The sequence below is a fragment of the Lithobates pipiens genome, unplaced genomic scaffold (assembly GCF_037356315.1).
Source record: "Lithobates pipiens isolate NorthernLeopardFrog02 unplaced genomic scaffold, aLitPip1_a1.2 Scaffold_22, whole genome shotgun sequence".
NCBI lineage: Eukaryota > Metazoa > Chordata > Amphibia > Anura > Ranidae > Lithobates > Lithobates pipiens.
In genome coordinates, this window is record NW_027507784.1 from 129,553,535 (window position 1) to 129,575,827 (window position 22,293).

The window sequence follows — 22,293 nt, forward strand, 5'->3', positions numbered from 1 at the left end:
TGGAACTGAGTTCCACCAAGTTCCCCCTGATAAAAAGCCCTGGTTCTACCTGCCCTTCCTTTCAGCTGATGAACCAGATTCTGTTTTACTGCTCTTTTAATTGTTCTCATGATACTCCCCTTAAATATTATGTACAGCAGTTTTTTGTTTGTCCATGTATTTTCTTCTGCTATATGGTAAAGCCAGGCACCTAGTATTCTTGGCTGTCTTACCCATTAAAGCATTTGTTGACACAAAAAAAAAAAAATACTGCTCCTGTCCCTTTAATGTGCAAAGTTGCAGCTTGGTGCTTTTGCTTTTTGCATTACTTCTCTGTATCTCTTACAATACCGGCTTGATCCTGCCAGCTCCTGTCTTCCCACCTGAGAACAGACCACTAATATGGCTGCTGAGCCAACATACCGTGGTCTAAATGTGTGTCTACGTCTTCTCTCTGCCTCCTACACTCCCATCCACGCCCTTCTCCTCCCCCTCCCCTTTCCTCTGGTAAACTCTGCATTGACAGCCACAGAGAGGAAGATAAGAGATTCCTCTTCTGACATATCTTACATACATCAGAAGGAATCTGTGTCCCTACTACTCGGCTCCCTCGGCTTAGATATAGAGATGATTTAGGACAAGTGACACAGCTAAAAAAGGCTATTGGGTATTCACACAGAAAAAAAAAGATGCTGCAATGCTTAGGGAACCATGTACTGTGTGCCTGATTAATTGGGGGTAATTGGGTTAACAACCCCTTTTAAGTTCAGCGATTGACTCAGAGTCTGGCTAGCTACACACAGGGCTGCCGATGGGGGGAGGGGGTGCAGTGGGGACCAGCCCTCCTGTAGGGGGCCCAAACAGCAGGGTAATTATGATGGAGGGGCAATTATAGAAGAATGTCCTGTGTGGCTCTCTCTAGCATCTAAAAGCTGATTTCTCTCCCTCCCTCCCCCCAGCTTTCAGCTTCTGCAGGGACAGACTGGTTCCCCTCCCTTTTCTACCTGCTTCTGATTCCCTCCATTTGCGCATTGTATCACTGTGCCAGGTAGGCTGTACGGTGCCCCGCGATTTCTAATGGGAGCCCTGGTTGCACAGGCAATATGGTTCTTGTTCACACTCCTGTAACATACTCCAACACACTAGCATTTTCTGAATTTTGGAGTTGCTGCACTGTCATATGAGCTGAACCTTGAAAGCGAACCTTGACAAGGTTAAACTGAACTTTAAATGATATCTGCATGTTTTTCTGTTATTGCCTAATGTTTTATGTTATACTTATTTAAAAGGAACCTGTCAGCTTTTAATTTGTTTAACCATTTCAATACCCAGCCATAGTCAAATTACGCCCACAGATGGGATCTCCCATCCTGGGTGGGCGTCATATGACGTCCTCGGCTTTCCGCCGCTACTGTGGGGGCCCGCAGAGCGGCGATCCGGTGTGTCCCGAGGGACACAGCCGTTCCCCGACGGGGGTATTGGAGTGGCGGTGGCGGAGCAGCTTGACCGGCTGTGATTGGTCACTAGGCAGAGCTGCTTGTGTAGCGGCATGCACGGCTCCCACCTCTGGGGGCGAGCAGCACGGTGATCGGGCTGAGGCTTTTCCCTAGGATACAGTCAAGCCCCGATCAGTGTAAAGATCCAATGAAATAGGCTCTTTAGTGACCGGCTGTGTCCAAGGACAGCCGGTCACTAAATGTAAACAAACTGTGTGTAACTGCTGTTGCTGGATTCTCCTCTTCACACACACTGATCCAGTGTGAGGAGGAGATCAGCTAACAGTGAGTTACACATTAATGTACCCTAGTACACGTACTAATGTGCCCAGATTCCCCCCCTAAATAAAGAGGACCTTTCATCTAGTACCTGTCCATCAGGAGTACCCGCCACCTCACCAGAGTACCTGCTACCAGAGTACCTGCCACCTCACCAGAATACCTGCCACCAGAGTACCTGCAGCCACTATGTCCAGAAAGGTGTACACCCCAGAAGAGGCATACCAAATACTCAGTCTGACTGATGAGAGCAACGCTCAGTTCTGGTTCGTAATATGAGCTCCTGAAGGCAGCACATCAGGATGCAAATTGGAGTAGGAAGCAGTCTGTCCAAAAAGACAGCTACCAGCTGTGCCAATGGCAGTAGACCCCAGGAGGAAAGGCCCAGTACAAGTGCACGCCAAAGAATTAGGGCCCAAACCTAGCTTCCAGATGCCTTTGCAAATCCATTGTGGCTACCTCCTACCACAGGGTCATCCACGATCCCCCCTTTTACAGCACAGCCAGGTGTGCAGGTCAACACTGCAGGTTTTTCCCAAATTGATTTTTTAAATTTATTTTTCCCCGACGAATAGGTTCAAGGCATCGTGGACCAAACCAACCTTTTTGCCCATCAATTCATTGCATCCAACCCCCGCTCCAGCTATGCCCGCCCTTTTGAATGGAGACCCCTAACAGTGGTGGAGCTTAATTGTTTTTAAGCCTAAAGCTCAACATGGGGCTTACAAAAAATGAAATGCATAAGTATTGGTCGACCAAACCCATCGGCCATGTCCAGGTCCCAATATGAAATAATAATGCGCTTCCTGCATTTCAGTGACAACTCACAGTGCCCCCCCCCCCCCGAAATTACCCAAACTTTGATAAACTATATACTATATAAAATTCGCCCCCTAATTAATTTTTTTTCCATGAAGTTTGCCAAACTTTATGTCGCTGACAAAAACATATCTGTGGACGAATCCCTGGTGCATTTCACAGGCCGGCTGGGAATCGAGCAATATATCCCAAGTAAGAGGGCGAGGTACGGCTTGAAGCTCAACAAGCTCTGTGAAAGCGCCACCAGTCATGTGCACTCATTCCACGTGTACGAAGGCAAAGATTCCCAGCTCCAGCCCCTTGAGTGTCCATCATATATGGGAATAAGTGGAAAAATAGTTTGGGAGTTGGCATTCCCACTCATATTTACATGGACAACTATTACATCAGTTTGCCCCTTCTCCGCCACCAGTACCTAAAAAAAACTTTGGCCTGTGGTACAACAAGGAAAAAACTGAAAGGGCTGTATCAACGAGTACAATAAATTCATGGGGGGGGGGGGGGGGGTGGATTTAAACAATAAAATGTTGCAGCCCTATCTTTCAACAAGAAAATCCCTCTTTTTGCTACAAAAAAGTAACAATTTACTTTTTTCATTTGGCCCTTTTAAATTATTTCATCATCTACCAAAAATCAACAAAAACTCACCACCTTCATAAAGTTTATTGAAGACATTGTCACTTCCCTGATCTACCAGCAAGTATCCCCCCCAGTAAGTATTCGCTCCGATTGTGTCAACAGACTACATGAACATCATTTTCCGGACCATATTCCACCATCACCATCTGGAAGACGACGCCAAAAAAAGTTGGGTGTACAGCAAAAGAGGAGTTAGGAAAGACACCAGCTTCCGTAGGCCTGACTGTCCCTCCCAACCTGGCCTTTGCATCGGAGAATGCTTCAAGCTATATCACACTCTGGAAAAGTATTAGCCCATATTTATAATACTGCCATTTCCCCATTTTCAATTTCTGTCCTGAATATTTCCCTGCCCCAACCAACCAGATAATTTTCTTCTGTGAACTGACCCTGGCCTGTTTCTCGACTATCCCTCTGCCTACCTTCTCCATTGTTTATCCGCCATGTTTCTGCCTTTCACGTGAACTGACCCTGGACTATATCAACTATGCCTCTGCCTACTGTCTATTTCTGCCTTTTACCTGCACTGACCTCGGCCTGTTGACCATGTTTTTGCCTGCCCCTTGGACTGATCTTTCACCCTGCTACACAGGTGTCTCATATATGTGAGGGGCTCCAGAATAGTGTTCAGAAACCTAGTTTTTGGTTTTCTGTGTTCCCAGAACAGGATCTGGTTGTCCGGAGGCTTCAAATCGATTTTGGTGGGAGAAGTCTCTACCCCTGTCCCCATTCTCTCCTGACTGATGCCCTAAGCTAGATGGTCCTGCCTGCTCCCTAGACAAACACTCTGGCTGTGCTGACCATACCTCTGCCTGCTGCATGTACTAACTATGGACAGTATTCCTACCTGCTGCATTGACGATCCTTTTGATCCTTTTGCTGCTGCTGACCATATCCCTGCCTGCTATCTGGACCAATACTGACAACATCTCTACCTGTACTGACTATTCCTGTCTGCTGTCTTTTTTCCTGTCGCTGTCCACATTTCTGCTGCTGCCTGGGCCAATGCTCTCCTCTGTGGACCACTGCACTACTAAAACCGCAGGTAATCTTTTCCTTTCCCTTTGCTCAGCAGAATGTATTTTGCTTTGTAATTGGTATGTACAGTACATGCTATGTGTTAGAAATATGAAGGGCCTTCAACAATGTGATAGGTTGGCAGGGATTTAGGTGTGTAATTTATGCTCCTAGAGCACCTGACAGTGCTACTTGGATGTTGGGCCTCTGTATGTGGCCAGGCTGTGTAAAAGTCTCACACATGTGGTATCGCCATACTCAGGAGGAGTTGTAGAATGTATTTTGGGGTGTCCTTTTTGCTATATACATGCTTTGTGTTGGAAATATCTTATAAGTGGACAACTTTGTATAAAAAAAAAAAATGCGGTTTCATTTTTTTCCACAATTGCCAAAAACTTTGGGAAAAAATGAACCGTTCAAAAGACTCCTTATGCCTCATAGATTATACGTTGGGGTATTAACTTTCCAAAATGGGGTAATTTTGTGGGCGTTTCCATTGTCCTGGTGCTCCAGGGCCTTCAAAAGTGTAATGGGTGGTTGAGAAATGAGATGTGTAATTTATGCTCCTAGAATGCCTGAAGGTGCTATTTCAATGTTGGGCCTCTGTATGTGGCCAGGCTGTATAAGTCTCACACATTTGGTATCACCATACTCAGGAGGAGTAGCAGAATGTATTTTGGGATGTCAGTTTTGCTATGTACATGCTATGTGTTGGCAATATCTTATAAATGGACAGCTTTGTATAAAAAAAAGTGTTTTCATTTTTTTCCCACATATTCCAAAAACTTCTGGAAAAAAATGAACCGTTCAAAAGACTCATTATGCCTCATAGATTATACGTTAGGGTGTTCGCTTTCCAAAATGCTTCTTGGATGGTAGACCTCTGTATGTGGCCAGGCTGTGTAAAAGTCTCACACATGTGGTATCACTATACTCAGGAGTAGCAAAATGTATTTTGGGGTGTCATTTCAAGTATGCATGTGCTGTGTGAGAGAAATATCTTGTTATGATAATTTTGTGCAAAAAAAAAAAAAATAATTTTCCCAAGAATTGTGGGGAAAAATTACAACTTCAAAAAACTCAACATGCCTCTTGCTAAATATCTTGGAATGTCTGCTTTCCAAAAAGGGGTAATTTGGGGGGTATTTGTTTCCTGGCTTGTTAGGTTCTCAAGAAATGAGATGAGAAATGGCCTATAGTACATCGGGTGTGATCAGATGTGATAATTTTTCAATGATTTGCACCATAGCTTGAAGACTAACTTTCACGGAGACTAAATAATATACACTAATTTTGGATTATTTTTACTAAAGATGTGTAGCAGTATATGTTTTGGCCCAATTTATGAAGAAAAATTACTTATTTGCAAAATTTTACAATAGAAACTAAAAAAAGTGTTTGTTTTTTTTTCAAAAATTTCTCTTTTTTCGCTTATATTGCAAAAAATGAAAAACCCAGTGGTGATTAAATACCACAAAAGAAACCTCTGTTAGAAGAAAAATGATAAAAATTTGGTTTGGGTACAGTGTAGCATGACTGAGTAATTGTCATTCAAAGTGTGAGAGCTATGAAAGCTAAAAATTGGTCTGGGAAGGGAGGGTGTATAAAAATCCCTGTATTGAAGTGGTTAATTGTACAAAATAAAAAGTTTTGCATTTATTTTTATGCATGCCACAGGTTCATTCTAAAGCTAAGCTCCAGACAAATGCCTAAAAACCCAATTAAAATTCATGCAAGTATTTATTTTTTCTGTTTTTATATAGCCTTGTAATTTGCACACAGCTGCCATACCGCCCAGCTTGGCACGTGACATCCTTATTACCCAGTTCAGCGGTGCAGCTTCCTGTGTCACCTCTAGCATGCTTATTTAGGCAATAAATCAACATCATCTTTCTTCAAATAGCAAGAAGGTGATCTTTGGTTTAATAGGCGCGAGATACATTTTTTCACAAGAAGGTGCTCTTGGAAGTAACGAATGTGAAAGAGAAAGCTGCAAACTGATCTTCCTGGATATGCAGTGTGATGATGATGGTGTGTGCATCGCAAGACTGGCTGTACAGAATTAAAACTCCTTTGACAGATAAGCACTAAAGGTGTTTGTATATTTATCTGTTTGCCTGGAGTTCTACTTTAGTGATTCTGAATTTTATTTTGGCTGCTGTGATTCTTTTTTTTCTTTATCACTTGCATTCTGATTCCAGTAATCTGGTTTTAGGTTCACTTCAAACTTATCTCAAGGGAGACAGATTGCTTTTGTGTTTCTGTTTTACATGTTAAACAAAAATGTTTTTATTAAAATATAGCAAAGCTAAGCTGAAATGAAAGCTTTTGCTTTTCCTATGCTTGGAAATGGGTTTTGTGCAGAATTTCCTGTGGGTAACTCTCAAGTACATTGTACTTGTTAAAGTTAGAAAACTGGGTCATTATGTGTCTGTCCTTGTACACTAAACCCAGGGGTAAAGTATTTGCCTAACAAAGTTTGATTTGTGATTACTGCTTGAAAATTATTTCTATAATGTAGAGCTCTTTATCTGAAATTTGTTAAAGGTGTTTGTTTGGACTATACTCCTATTTGTGGCTCGGTTTAGTGGTGTATACAAAACTATTCATTGTACTTCATTGTAAATCTATGAAATGTCCTGCTGTACAAGTTAGTCATAAATGTAAAAACAATAATGGAATTTAAAATGTGACTAAATAATCCATCTTAAAAATAATTTAGCCTACCCTCCCAGCAACATGCTGAAGATGTGGACAAGAAACAAAGGATCTACTACACATTTTATGGTCATGTTCTTTAGACAAAAATGTATGAGATAACCCAAAAAATCACAAATTGGGCAATCCCTAAAATGCCAGTGTTCTCCCTCTTTCACCACAATTCCATACACATAACAATCAACAAAAATCTCAACAATCTAGAAATGTATTAAATGGGTTGTAGGTATTCGACTACTGGAAAGCCTTACTAGCTGATCGAAAAACACTCTAAGGCGGGGGTCCACAACCCATTGAGTGCAGTCCACCAGGCACTGCTCACCCTTACCTTCTATGTGTGCAGATCCTTGTCTCCCTAGGCTCCCTTCCCAGCCTCCAGCTTCCTCCGCAGCACCACCTATGTCCCAGTCTCTCTCTTCCCCTCCAGCCGCCTCCTCCACCGCTGCGATCACTGTGGAGACTGGGAGGAAGCACAGCCCAGGACGGAGGGTGGGAGGAGGAGCTGGCCAAATTAACTTTTTATGTTAAACTGTTTGTGATTGGTTGCTAGGACACAGGGTGGTACTAAGCAATCATTCACCAGCTTGCTAATATGAAAAGTCATTCTGCTGGCTCCTGCTCTCTGTCCAGAACTGTGCTGCTTCCCGGTCTCCGCTGTGGAAACAAGTATGACATTGTGCTATGGGAGGAGAGGGGGGGGGGGTGGCAGAGGTTACTGCTGTAGGGGAAAGGGGGGCAGAAGACACCACTGTGTGTGTGTGTAGGGAGGGTGATCTGAAGGGGCAGTGGACACGGTTATGGGTAGGGTCACCTCCATAGCAGTGTCCTCTACTACCCTTAACATCGCCTCCCCCCTGATCCTGCATTCTGAGCTAAATGCACTCCTGAACGTGGCATTCTGGATGCAAGGCACTCCTGAACGTGGCATTCTGGCGGCAAGGCACTCCTGAGCGTGGCATTCTGGCGGCAAGGCACTCCTGAGCGTGGCATTCTGGCGGCAAGGCACTCCTGAGCGTGGCATTCTGGCGGCAAGGCACTCCTGAGCGTGGCATTCTGGCGGCAAGGCACTCCTGAGCGTGGCATTCTGGCGGCAAGGCACTCCTGAACGTGGCATTCTCTGCATAACACACTCCAAAACATTCTTGAAATACTTTTTTTTTGTTCTGAATAAAAAATATTTTATCAAAAAAGTTGGTCAGTCTTAATGGGGGGGGATTGGAACAACACACTGCCTGGTCATCTTTGACTATCAGTGTTGTTAAAGTAGATCACCATCTCTCGAAGGTTGCCTATCCACTCTCTAAGGCATGCTGTAGATTATACAATTTTCTGTCAATCCACCATGAGTCTTTCAGGCTGGGAAAAAGTCTTCCAATTCTTGACCAGTAAGGGAACATGAACAAGAAGGGAGACCAAATTCCCCATCAACATCTTGGAGCTCATTACAGTCAGGGTGTCCCTCCAGCACTGGACCCCCTTTCTAAAGGGGCACCCAATTCAGCTGCAGTCAGACAATTCTACCACAGCGGCATATATCAACCATCAAGGGAACACTAGGTACTTGGAAAACCAGATTTTCTCATGAATGGAAACCGACCAGCAATTTCTGCAGTCCACCTACCATGAGTGGTAAACTGCCAGGTGAATTATATCTGTGTCCAGTCTGATATGCCAAAAAAAGGGGGTCTACGGATATAGATATCCTATCCATTAGATACAACAAGCTGCAACTGTTTGTATCCAACTCTAGGGATTATCTGGCCTCAGATGCTGTAATTATTCCCTTGTCTCAGGTTAGGCTAATATAAGCCTTCCCCCTACTGAGAATTTTGCCTCTCCTGTCCCGTCTATTCCAATCTGCTTCACAGTCCCTGGCTTTAATGATATGGCTGTAGGAACCCAGGTCTTAATGGTTAGAGAGATTTCTGAGTCTGTGATTTCTACTTTGCTGAGACCAGAACATACCGCTTCCAGGAATATCTATTATACCTGGAAATCTTACTCTGCCGGGTGTGAGTGTAGTCAATACAGTCCAAGTGATTACTCTGTGTGTCGCATTCTGGCCTTACTGTTGACCAGAATCCTAGCTCCCTAAGGTATCGGTCTTAACCATTATTTTCCAAAGACCTTGGGCTTCACGCTCCCTTTTGAAAACCTTTATTCAGTGTTCCTCATATTAGGCCCCCTTGCAGCACCCTGTGCTTCACTGGGCCCTTTTTTTGGTTTAGACTGCCCTGCAGAACCCATCATTGATGATTTTGCAAGAAAAGTCGCGTTTTTGGTAGCCATTACTTCTGTCAGATGTCTCAGAACTGGTGGCCCTTTTCTATTATAAGCTGCTTCTCATATACCACAACTAGGTTGTAATACGCCCAAAACAATAGTTTCTTCAGCTTTCTATTTCAACGAGGATGACATTCTGCCATCCTTATGCCCTGCTCCTAAGCACTCGATGGAATGATCTCTGCATTGTCTGGGTGTAGCCAGAGCCATTTGATTTTAACTAAAATCTACTTCTTCCATTAGACAAACAGATTCCCTGTTTGTTCTTTCTTTGGGACCTCACAAGGGGCACTCTGCTTTAATAATCCACCTATGCACAGTGGACGAGGAACTTGATTGCAAGAGCCCATGCTCTTAAACAAAAACTTCTATTTGTTGCTCATCAAATGTGTAGGAGGGCCCTGGGCCTCAAGGCTCCATTCACACCTGAGTGTATCGATTTACTGATGTTTTTCGGGTGTTTTTTGTGTTTTTTTTTTTGTGGGGGGTTTTTTGCAGCTTTTTACAAGCCTTTTAGAAGTGTATTACAAATGTTTTACAGCTTCAGATGTTTTTGTTTAGCCAATAGAAATCTCTAGGGGGAGGGGAGAGAGGAAATTAGGGGTGGAGAGCTGCTATTTGAGGGTTTTACGAGCCTTTTTGTGCTCACGTCCTACGCTTCTAATAAGGTCAATGAGGCCAGAAACACTTGTAATCTGCCAAAAAGAAGCTCATGTACTTTTTTGAGCTTTAAGGGACAGAACACTCAGATGTGAAGAGGGTCCATTGCAATGAATGGGATTTTGCTTGTTTGACGTTTTGGAGCTTCAGAGCTGAGCGTTTTACAAGCTGCAAAACATGCAGGTGTGAACAGCCCCTTAGATACCAAGCCCCTATTGTCCAACTGTGTAAAGCAAGCCATAACCCAGTCTTCAGTTCATACTTTCTCAAAGTTTACCAGGTGGATATCCAATCTTCTGCAGATGCAGCTTTAACCTCCTCGCGCCCGCCCTATGGCCGAATGACGGCAGTAGAGCAGGCGCCTTCGTCCGGGTTGTCGTCCCTGGACGGCGTGATGTTTACTTCCGCAATGCGCGCCGCCGCGGGCGCGCATCGCGGAAGTTCTGTGTTCGCCGTGTCCCCCGGGGACAGGCAAACACAGATCGCTGTAAACGGCCAATCACAGCGGCCGTTTACAGCGTGATCGGCGTATCCAATGGGAGATGATCTCATATGTTTACATATGAGATCATCTCTCAGCGCCGCTCTCCTTCCTCGCACAGACAGTGCGAGAGGGGAGAGATGAACGGCTGCAGCGGCAGCCGTTCTGACTGTGAAAGAAAAAAAAGTAAAAAAATAAAATAAAGTGCCATCCTCCCCTAGCAGTGCCATCCTCCCCTAGCAGTGCCATCCTCCCCTAGCAGTGCCATCCACCCCCAGCAGTGCCATCCGCCCCAGTGCCATCTGCCCCAGTGCCATCTGCCCCAGTGCCATCTGCCCCAGTGCCATCCACCCCAGTGCCACCTGCCCCCAGTGCCATCCACCCCAGTGCTACCTGCCCCCAGTGCCATCCACCCCAGTGCTACCTGCCCCCAGTGCCATCCACCCCAGTGCTACCTGCCCCCAGTGCCATCCACCCCAGTGCTACCTGCCCCCAGTGCCATCCACCCCAGTGCTACCTGCCCCCAGTGCCATCCACCCCAGTGCCACCTGCCCCCAGTGCCAACTGCCCCCAGTGCCACGTGTCGTCAGTGCCACGTGTCGTCAGTGCCACGTGTCAGTGCCACATAGTGCCATCTGTCATCAGTGCCATGTATCAGTGCCATTTGTCATCAGTGCCACCTGTCAGTGTCACGTGCCATCTGTTGTCAGTGTCACGTGTCATCAATGCCACTTATCAGTGCCATCTGTCATCAGTGTCACGCGTCATTGGTGCCACGTATTAGTGCCATCTGTCACCGGTGGCACGTATTAGTGCCACGTATTAGTGCCACGTGTCATCAGTGCCACGTATTAGTGCCACGTGCCATCAGTGCCACGTATTAGTGCCACGTGTCATCAGTGCCACGTATTAGTGCCACGTGTCATCAGTGCCACATATTAGTGTCATCTGTCATCAGTGCCACATATTAGTGCCATCTGTCATCAGTGCCACGTATAAGTGTCATCATTGCCACGTATCAGTGCCATCTGTCATCAGTGTCACGTGTCATTGTCCTGGTATTTCAAAAGTGTAATAAATAGTCAACAAGTTAGATGTGTAATTTATGCTTCTAGAACACGTGATGGCGCTCCCTGCATGTTGGGCCTCTCTATGTGGCCAGGCTGTGAAAAAGTCCCACACATGTGGTATTGTAATATTCAGGAGGAGTAGCAGAATTTTTTGGGGGGTGTCATTTGTGGTATACACATGCCACGTGAGAGAAATAACCTATTACAATGACAATTTTGTGGAGAAAAATAAAAAAAATGAAAAATCTTCATTTTGCAAAGAATTGTGGGAAAAAAATGACAACATCAAAAAGCTCACCATGCCTCTTACTAAATACCTTGGAATGTCTACTTTCCAAAAAGGGGTCATTTGGGGGGTATTTGTACTTTTCTGACTTGTTCGGGTCACAAGAAGCGAGATAGGCCACCAGTACATCAGATGTGATCAATTTTGTGCGATTCGCACCACAGCTTGTAGACGCTCTAACTTTCACAAAGACCAAATAATATCCACTAATTTGGGTTATTTTTACCAAAGATATGTAGCAGTATAAATTGTGACCAAAATTTATGAAGAAAAATTAATAATTTGCATAATTTTGTCACAGAAACAAAGAAATATGCGTTTTTTTTCAAAATTTTCGGTCTTTTTTCATTTATAGCGCAAAAAATAAAAACCCCAGAGGTGATCAAATACCACCAAAAGAAAGCTCTATTTGTGGGAAAAAAAGGACAAAAAATTCATTTGGGTACAGTGTTGCATGACTGAGTAATTGTCATTCAAATTGTGAGAGCACCGAAAGCTGAAAATTGGTCTGGGCAGAATGGTGTTTAAGTGCCCAGTAAGCAAGTGGTTAAAAAAAAAATGTGTGGCTTAGGGCCACAGTGCTGCTCAGCTAGAATACTGGCCCTTGTGCTGCTGTTCTCTAGCTTTATGGTACAACAGTTTGATTCCCACACTTTTTAAACAAAAGAAGAATCACTGAAAACAGCAATGAATTACAAGCATGCACTGTACCAATAATACACATCTATTGATTATAATTACATAGCTTCTTTATGGAGTTAACAAGCAAGAATGAATGTCTACTATCTTATCACTCTCGCACCAGGAATGCAGTATTCGCAGTCTGCTAAAGGCTTTTAGTGAAACATTTATCATATTAATAAAGAAATAATTTAGGCTAATGGACAACTGGTGGTTGCCACGACACCAAGACTGATGCACAGTTTTTCCTCTGTGCCTGATCTTAAGGAGCATGAAGTAATAAAACCCTGCTTGCTCACCTATAAAAGTGAATCCTCTTCATCTAATTCCTTGTGCACATAAGATTTATGTATTGCAGGTGATGAAACAAAATATAACATATAATGTAAGCCGGGAGATCTGTGTCTGAGCTATGGCTGTGGAGCCCACAGATGGTGACCCCGTAATGTTAACCATTTTCCCAGGCCCTTCAGCTTCTTGGCTGCAAGCTGTTTGCTAGAGGACAATTTTTAGTAGAATATGTTCCAAAATGAACACGTTTAGACAATTACTCCTATGAGAAGCGTTTTAAATTATTTGTGGAATGTACGTTTTTGTTATTAATGGCAGATTGGAGTATTAATTTGGAAATAGGTTATGATTTTATATAGGTTTTTTTTTAACACAAACTAGTTTCCAAATGTCTCAGTAAAACTGTTGCATATCTGCCATAGAATGAGGAGTCTATAGTGTATTTTCAGTAAGTACATATTTTAAATTAATTGTGCCTGGAAGTGATATTTTGCTTGTTCCTCTGTGTCACAATTAGGGATGAGCCCGATGTTCGCCAAAAGCGAACATTATGCGGTCTTTGCGCCAAATTCGAAAGCCGTGGAACACCGTTAAAGTCTATGGAACATTAACATGAAAAATCAGAAGTGCTCATTCTAAAGGCTTATATGCAATTTATTACCAGAAAAAGTGTTTGGGGACTGGGGTCCTGGCCCAGGGGACATGTATCAATGCAAAAAAAGTTTTAAAAATTGCAGTTTTTTCGAGAGCAGGGCTTTTAATAATGCTTAAATGAAATATTCCTTTAAATATTGTGCCGGGGGGGGGTTGGTGTCCTTAGTATACCTGTAAAGTGGTGCAGTTTTCCCGTGTTTAGAACAGTACCACAGCAAAATGACATTTCTTAACCACTTCCCACCCGGCCAATGCATATATACGGCCGGGTGGGAGCCGTCTACTTCTGATAGGACGTTCAGGAACGTCCTTCAGAAGGAGCGGGATCGCGCGCGCGTGCCCGCGCAGCGGCGCGATCCCGATGTGCTCATGTCACCCGGACACGGCACATCTCAGATCGGCAGGAGGGCTCTGTGATTGGCCCTCCTGATCACATGACGGCCGTGTCCAATCACGGCTGTCATGTGATGTAAACAAACAGCCGGTTGCTAGGCAATCGGCTCTCCTCTCCTCACACGGAAGTCATCGCTGAGGAGAGGAGAGCAGAACGCTGCAGCCGGCTGATGATCAGTGAGTATAAGCTGTTTTTACAGCTTTTTACTCACTGATCATCAGTCTAGTGTAAACACACCACACACAACACAGTGTAAACAGTCCCCACACATGTCCCCAAAACACACATGTCCCCAAAACATACATGTCCCCAAATGATAAAAACACATGTCCCTAATAATAAAAACATGTCCCCCACATATGTCCCACTAAAATCACATGTCCCAATGATTATCTGCACACAAATGTACGTGATCACCTGCACACATATGTACATGATCATTTGCGTACATATGTCCGTGATCACACAAACCAATTATTATACACTTAACGGATTTTTTTTTACCAAAAGCATGTAGCAGAATACATTTTGGCTTAAATTTATGACAAAATTTGATTTTATTGGATTTCTTTTAAAATGGAAAAAAGAAACTATTGTTTTTTTTCCAAATTTCCGTTATTTTTTGCGCTTATATCGCAAAAAATAAAAAACGGAGTCGTGAATAAATAACACCAAAATAAAGCTCCATTTGTGCGAACAAAATGATAAAAATTTTATTTGGGTACAGTGTAGCATGACCGCGTTATTTTCACTGAAAGCGCTAGAGCGATGAAAGCTGAAAATTGGGATGGGAAGGAAGGGGGCGAAAGTGCCCTGTATTGAAGTGGTTAAGGAAAAAAGTCATTCAAACCTGATCAATAGATAAAACTCATTGAAAAAAATTAGTCCATTACCAGGCCCTTTGGGTCTGGTATGAATTTTAAGGGGAACCCTGCACCAAAATTTCAAAAATAAATTGCATGGGGGTCCCCCCAAAATCCATACCCAGGCCGTTCAGGACTCGTATGGATATTAAGGGGAGCCCTGCACCAAAATTAAAAAAAAAAGCATAGGGGTTCCCTCAAAATGCATACCAGACCCTTGTCTGAGCACAGAACCTGGCAGGCCACAGGAAAAGGGGGGGGTGCGAGCGCCCCCTCCTGAACTGTACCAGGCCACATGCCCTCAACATGGAGGAGGGTGCTTTGGAGTAGCCCCCCAAAGCACCTTGTCCCGAAGTTCATGGGGACAAGGTCCTCATCCCTACAACCCTTTGCCCGGTGGTTGGGGTCTGCGGACGGGGGTCTTATCGCAATCTGGAAGCCCCCTTTAACAAGGGGACCCCCAGATCCCAGCCTCCCCCCATGTAAATTGGTAAGGGATACACTGTACCGCAAAGGGCATGGTAATGGACGGGGGGGGGAACCGTTTTTTTCAATGAGATTCATGATGAAGTCACAGCCGATCACAGGTGGTACCACCCCACTTTGCACAGCGCATGCGCACGTCAGTGGCGGCATGTTCCCGGGAACACTGCTCGTCACCGACGCTGGTAAACAGCCATTGGCTGTTTACCACGTGATCGACTGTGATCCTTTCACAGTCGATCACTAAATGTAAACATAGATCGGTAACAAGATGTTACTGGGTTCTCTTCCTCACACAGATCTTGTTTGAGAACGAGATTGCGGTAACATCTCATTACCGCTTACAGTGTACACCAGCACACACTGATTGCCCCCCCCCCCAATAAAGAGGACCTGTAACCACCCATCAAAGTACCTGTCACAGTACATCTGAGTACCCCAGTACCTGTCGCAGTTCTTTGGAGTATCTGAGTACCTGTCACAGTTCACATGAGTACTTGTCACTGCCCTTCAGAGTACCCGGATACCAGTCACCAGGCTATCCGAGTACATGTCACCAGGCCATCGGAGTACCAGAGTACCTGTCACCAGGCCATTGGAGTACCCGAGGACCTGTCACCAGGCCATCGGAGTACCCGAGGACCTGTCACCAGGCCTTCGGAGTACCCGAGGGCCTGTCACCAGGCCATCGGAGTACCCGAGTGCCTGTCACCAGGCCATCAGAGTACCCGAGTCCTTTCTGCAGCTCATGCCTCATAGAATATACGTTGGGGTGTTTGCTTTCCAAAATGGGGTCATTTTGTGGGTAATTCCACTGTCCTGATGCTCAAGGACCTTCAAAAGTGTGATAGGTAGGAATGAAATGAGATGTGTAATTTATGCTCCAAGAAAGCCTGAAGGTACTACTTCAATGTTGGGCCTCTGTATGTGGCCAGGCTGTGTAAAAGTCTCACACATGTGGTATTGCCATACTAGGGAAGAGGCAACTTTGTGTAAAAAAAAAAAGTGTTCATTTTTTTTACACATTTTCCAAAAACTTCTGTAAAAAAATGAACCGTTCAAAAGACTCGTTCTAGATTATTCATTGGGGTGTTAGCGTTCCAAAATGGGGTAATTTTTTGTATAATTCCACTGTCCTGGTGCTCCAGGGCCTTCAAAAGTGTTAAAGGTGGTTGAGAAATGAGATGTAATTTATGCTCGTAGAACGGCTGAAGGTGGTGCTACTTCAGTGTTGGCCAGGCTGTGTAAAAGTCTCACACATGTGGTATCGCCATACTCGAGAAGAGTAGCAGAATGTATTTTGGGTTGTAATTTGTTGTATGCATATGCTGTGTGTGAGAAATAAACTGATACTATAACAATTTTGTAAAAAGTAATCTTAATTTTGCAAAGAATTGTGGGAAAAAAATACAACTTAAAAAAACTCACTATGCTACTTACTTAATACCTTGGAATGTCTACTTTCTAAAAAAAAAAAAAAAAAAAAGGTTTTTGTTATTTGGGGAGTATTTGTACTTTCCTGACTCAAGAAATGAGATACACCTAATGTACTGAAGGCCTGATCAGGTGTGTTCAATTTTCAGTGATTGACACCATAGTTGACTCTATAACTTTCACAAAGACCAAATAATATACACTACTTTGTTTTTTTACCAAAGCTATGTAGTATACATTTTGGGCAAAGTTTATGAAGAATTACTAATTTGCAGAACTTTATGACAAACAAAGAAAAGGCATTTTATTCACAAAATTGATGGTCTTTTTTTTTTTATTTGTAGCACAAAATATAAAAAAAACACTAGTGATTAAATACCACCAAAAGCTCTATTTGTGTGAACAAAAGGACGCAAATGTCATATGGGTACAGTGTTACAGTGTACAGTGACTGAGTAATTGTCATTCAAAGTTTGAGAGTGCCGAAAGCTGAAAATTCGGTCTGGGCAGGAAGGGGGCTGTAAGTGCCCTGTATTGAGGTGGTTAAAGGAATATTTCAGTTTTGTTTCACTTTAAGCATTAATAAAATCACTGCTCCCGAAAAAACTTCAATTTTTAAAACTTTTGTTTGCATTGATACATGTCCCCTGGGGCAGGACACAGGTCCCCAAACACTTTTTATGACAATAACTTGTGCCTTTAAAATTAGTACTTTTGATTTTTCATGTTCGTGTCCCATAGATTTTAACGGTGTTTGTCTGTCCACATTTTTTGCCTGTTCGCATGTTCTGGTGCAAACTGAACCGGGGGGGGGGGGGGTGTTTGGCTGGCTCATCCTTAGTCACAATGGTTGAACAGCATATGTAGATATTGGATTCTTTTTCTAGAGGTTTTTTCTTTGTCAGGCATACTATAGATTATGCAATTTTAATTTCTTCAACCACAGGTTTGAGGAAAGAACATTCCTTGATTCTTCCATCAACACAGTCAGATAGGGATGACAGCATATTGTATTCTGACAGCGTTCGATTACAAAAATCATTGCCAGCAGCTGTAGCCGCCATCAGCGATTTGAAATTGAAAAGTGATTGAAAAAAGCAAAAAAAAACATCAACCTACTAGTTGTACTGAAGTTGATCGATAGAGTAATTTCAGTACAACCAGTTTGCCCATACATGGACCGAAATTCGGCCAGTTTCTACTGAACCAGCCAAATTAATCCGTCTATGGGGTGGTTTAGGATTGGGCGCAACCCTGTTCCACAGCTGCTTTAGATACTCTAAAAGAAAACTAGTTTAATCTGCTTATATTTTGCCTTCCCTGGTTCCTCCCTCCCTCCCTCCCTCATCATCAACATATTAATGGCATGTTCACATAAAAGATTTTTCATTTCATTGCATATCTTATTTTAGACCCAGCTATGTCATCACTATGTTTCTGTACTTCTCTATGCAATGCAGGCAGATTATTTTTAAAGCAATCAAAATTTAAAAAATGTACAGAAAAATGTAAAAAAAATAAAATAAATCATGATCACCCCTCTCCCAGATTAGTACAGTTTTACTATAGTGACACTGAGCTAATTTTTTATTTATTTTTAAACATATTGTCACCAGTATCCCTGATCACAGCCACACCAGTCATATGATGCTGTACTGCACTGGTGACAGCATGTAAAAAAAAAAAAATATTATATAATATTTTTTTTTTTGTCACTTTAACCACTTGCCGACCACCCGCTGTTATACTGCGGCAGGTTGGCACGTTCCCGCGAGCCATGGTAGCTGTACATCGGCTCCTTTAAGCAGAATAGCAGGCACGCGCCTGCTGCACTGCAGTGGTGCCGATGCTCGTAGCCGACAGTCACGATGACAGCCGACCATGAGCAATCGTGGGCATGAGAGGCAGAACAGGGATGTGTGTGTGTGTGTGTGTTCAATGGTGACCACAATATCAGTAAAACCCTGACAGAAATTCTTACCCTTTCTCTCACTATCCAAAACTTAAGATAAAATAATAAAAAAAAAAGTTGGACTTAAAGCCTAAGGCAGCCCATATGCTGTGCAAGTTTCTTTCCTGCAACCATGGGTTGCAGGAAAGAAATTCACATGATTCCCCCATCAACAGAGACAGTGATGACAGACTCATTTCACTAGCTTGAACATGAAACTGATTGCTATGGGCAACTAAACTTCACACCTCATTACTGTTTGCAGTACTTCTTGTCAGATTTTCTGGATGTTATCAGTTTAACTGATAGAGTAAAACAGTTACATTTTATTTATAGATATGCATGAAACACCTTCCTGGGTTGTCTGATTGTCAGTTTAATATCATCTTGTTTTTTTTTTGCAGGATGAATATCGAAGTAAAGTTGAGGACTACATCAAGCGCTATGCCAGATGATGCCAACATTGAATCTCTGATCCCTCTCAAGAACAGTGGCCAGCCTCTGTGGGGTCTCCAGAGCCATAAGGGGAGGAATGTGAAAATCATTGAATGGCTTTTATGCCCTCTCCCTGCCAGACTGATAACAAACATTTTACCTCCAGCCCCTGCACTCTAATGCCATTCTTGTGCCCAGCCAAAAGGAGCCTCAAAACTCTTCTTCCCCCTTCTTTGGCTATTGATGTGTGTGCTTTTTTTTTTTCCTTTTCCTTCGTTGAGTGGGGCAAATAATGCTTGCTTGTTTTATATCTCCTAAAATATACGGAGTATATTGTATGAATTCTAACAAGTTGTAATGAACCTTAGAACATCCAATCATGTTCAAAAACATCAGTTACCAGGTGGTCTTAGGTCAAAAATGTGTTTTTCAAACTTGAAGTATATAATCTATAAGCCTCTTGTAGGCCTGAACCACCATAACTACGTGATGCCTTTTTCATTCAGACAGATGGTTTGCTTTGTAACTGACACATAACGTCCAGTAACCGTGACAATGGGGTTAATATTTGCCTCTTGTGGATACTCCAGCATGGAATGTAACAGCTTAAAATGTTTACAGTAATGGAGAGTAAGACCACCTAAGAGGCTGGAGCTAGACACCAAATTAATTTGTCAGGCCTCACTTGATCAGTAGGCCTGGTCAATATCATCCTGTAATCCATTCTTTTTTTAATAATAATTTTATCTGTGTGCTGAGAGAAGTATGGGGTGAGGCAATATGCAGATTTTCTGCGAGTGAAAAAGTTGCTGGCATGCAGGGTGACTTTCACAGATAACGAGACATGGGTGACCAATTCTTCTTACTGTGATAATGCAACTTTAACTTATTAATCGTGTTTAAAGGAGCTTGATGGAAACTGTAACCACACCCTGCCAATGTATATGGGTTATATAAATACAAAGATATGCACTTTCACTGGTTTGGTCTGATGTCTGTTTACTTTTTTGTTGTTTGTATAGAAGCCGTCTTAGGCTGGATTCCCACCTATGCATTTTTAGTGCTTTTTGCATATTTGCACGACAGAACATATTCCATAGGAAACAATGTTTAATTGACTGTAGTACAAATCTGCAAAATGCAAAAAGCACTAAAACTGCATAGGTGTGAATCTGGCCTAAGCTAGCCATTTACGTATAGACTTCTCTCATTGAAAAGAACTTAGAGAGAAATCGAATATATTCCACCATCCACTCTAAACAACGTGGGTGAAGGGATCACCGTGCTTGATATTGTTTTCTGACAGCAGCCACAACTGTCAGCATACCGAAACAGTGACTGCATCTAATTGGATGCTCTCACTGTTCAGCCAATGATGTTTCCCATGGCTCTTTCATCAATCAAAAAACTGTTGTCAAGCCAGGTGGGGTCAGTGGGACCACCCATGGCTTGAATAAGAGCTGATTCTGCAGAAATAGGCTAAGTTTCAAGCTGTGTATGACCGGCTTAGCCATTGACATTATTGTAATCCTTGCCATTTTCTCACTCTAATCTTGGAAGTATGGCAGCAGGATAAGTGAGGAAAGAGGACTTTTCCTTTATTGACAGTCTATTCACTATTTACTACTGTAACTATGAGCATGTACAAAGAAGGGCAACAAAGATGATAAAGGGTCTGGAGGATATTAGTTATGAGGAAAGGTTGCGAACACGGAACTTTATTCTCTCTGGAGAAGAGCCGCTTGAGTACAAAGAAGGCCAACAAAGCTGATAAAGGGGTCTGGAGGATTTTCGTTATGAGGAAAGTTTGCGAGCACTGAACTTTTTCTCTCTGGAGAAAAGACACTTGAGAGGGGATATGATTTCGGTATACAAATACCATACTGGTGACCCCGCAATAGGGATAAATCTTTTTCGCAAAAGGGAGTTTTGTGGCCACTTATTAAAATTTGAAGAAAAGAAGTTTAACCTTAAACTACGTAGAGGGTTCTTTACTGTAAGTGCGACAAGGATGTGGAATTCCTATCCACAGGCGGTGGTCTCAGTGGGGGGCATTGATACTTTCAAGAAACTATTAGATAAGCACCTGAACGACCACAACATACAGGGATATACAATGTAATACTGACATATAATCACACACATAGGTTGGACTTAGTCCCAAAATAAAGACTTGTTCACATATGTTCATTTTCCTGCAATGAACTCATTGCAGTGCAGTTCAAATAGAAGCATAGATAGATAGGACTCACAAGTGTGTTCAATGTGCAGCAGTACTGTGTGTATGTGAAAGGACACCAAAGGTGTTTTTTTTTGTTTAATATAGAGCTGCATTTTGAAGATGCTGCGAGATGCCTGTGTACTGGGTTTCCTATATGAGTGATAGGCTACTTTTTACCTTACACCTTTCTACTCCCAGAATGGCTCTTATATTCATATGCACAGGGCTCTTTGACTAAAATCCTTGACAGCTGAACCTGCATGGACAAGATGCCTGGCGCATATGCCTTTTAAAGATGCTTGTTTGGTGAGGCACTTGACCAATTCATTAAAGACGTCATAGATGGGAATGTTTTGCTTCCTCGGAGAAGGGTAATGAAAACTTCCTCTTCGAGTGCTTCTACCCCTAAACACAGAGCACTGTCACTCTCTTACCAGGCTTCAAATTCAAAAGTTTAATTCACCCCCTTCATCCAAGAACATGGCCTGGCCCAAGAATGCCACCAGGCCATCTCTATCCCCAAACACTCTTCACAATGAAGGGGTGTCCTCACTCTTACAAGGGAGGGACATCTGCTGCAGTGTGCATTTCACTTTACTACAAACATCCCATACATATTGACTCAGTACATTGATTTGAAGGTTTACTAACTAAATTCCAAAACTCAGATTTGGCCCTATACCACAAAAGGCCCTACACCACTTACTTTCCCAGGTAGTTTGTTCTGCCAGTCTCTCCACAGCACAGGTGTAGTCTCCCTGGCGGTATTCCCGAGTCTGGCTCGGGGTAAGATTTCAGTACCATAAGCGGCATTTCCGAGCCAGACTTGGGATCGCATCGCAGGATCCATGTAGGGGTTTACTTACCATGTCTCCCCGCTGTGTCTCACTCGATCTGTCACATTGCCGAGCTCCATTCCCTGCGAGCGTTGCGACGCACAGGGATGGAGTTCGTCGCCAAATTCAAAAAGTAAAAAACACAGTATAGATACAGTATACTGTAATCTTACAGATTACAGTACTGTATCAAATAATTACACATCCCTTTTGTCCCTAGTGGTTTGTCCAGTGTCCTGCATGCATTTTTATATTATAAATACTATTCTTTATGCCAGGAAACTGGAGATTGTCCATAGCAAACAAAAAATGTCCGTTTACAT

The 22,293-nt window shown here is 43.1% G+C and overlaps 1 protein-coding gene across 5 annotated transcripts in view; it reads left to right on the plus strand.

Annotated features, from left to right (window-relative positions):
- The window catches only part of UBE2F (ubiquitin conjugating enzyme E2 F (putative)), a 396,663-nt gene extending 376,772 nt beyond the window's left edge, over positions 1–19,891 (plus strand). For all 5 annotated transcript variants that reach the window (XM_077448309.1, XM_077448308.1, XM_077448307.1 and 2 more), the window contains one exon: positions 18,883–19,891. In XM_077448309.1, coding sequence (XP_077304435.1) covers positions 18,883–18,933 — 51 coding nt within the window. In that variant the 3' untranslated portion in view covers positions 18,934–19,891. The remainder of the gene's footprint in view (positions 1–18,882) is intronic.
- Positions 19,892–22,293: the final 2,402 nt, after the last annotated feature.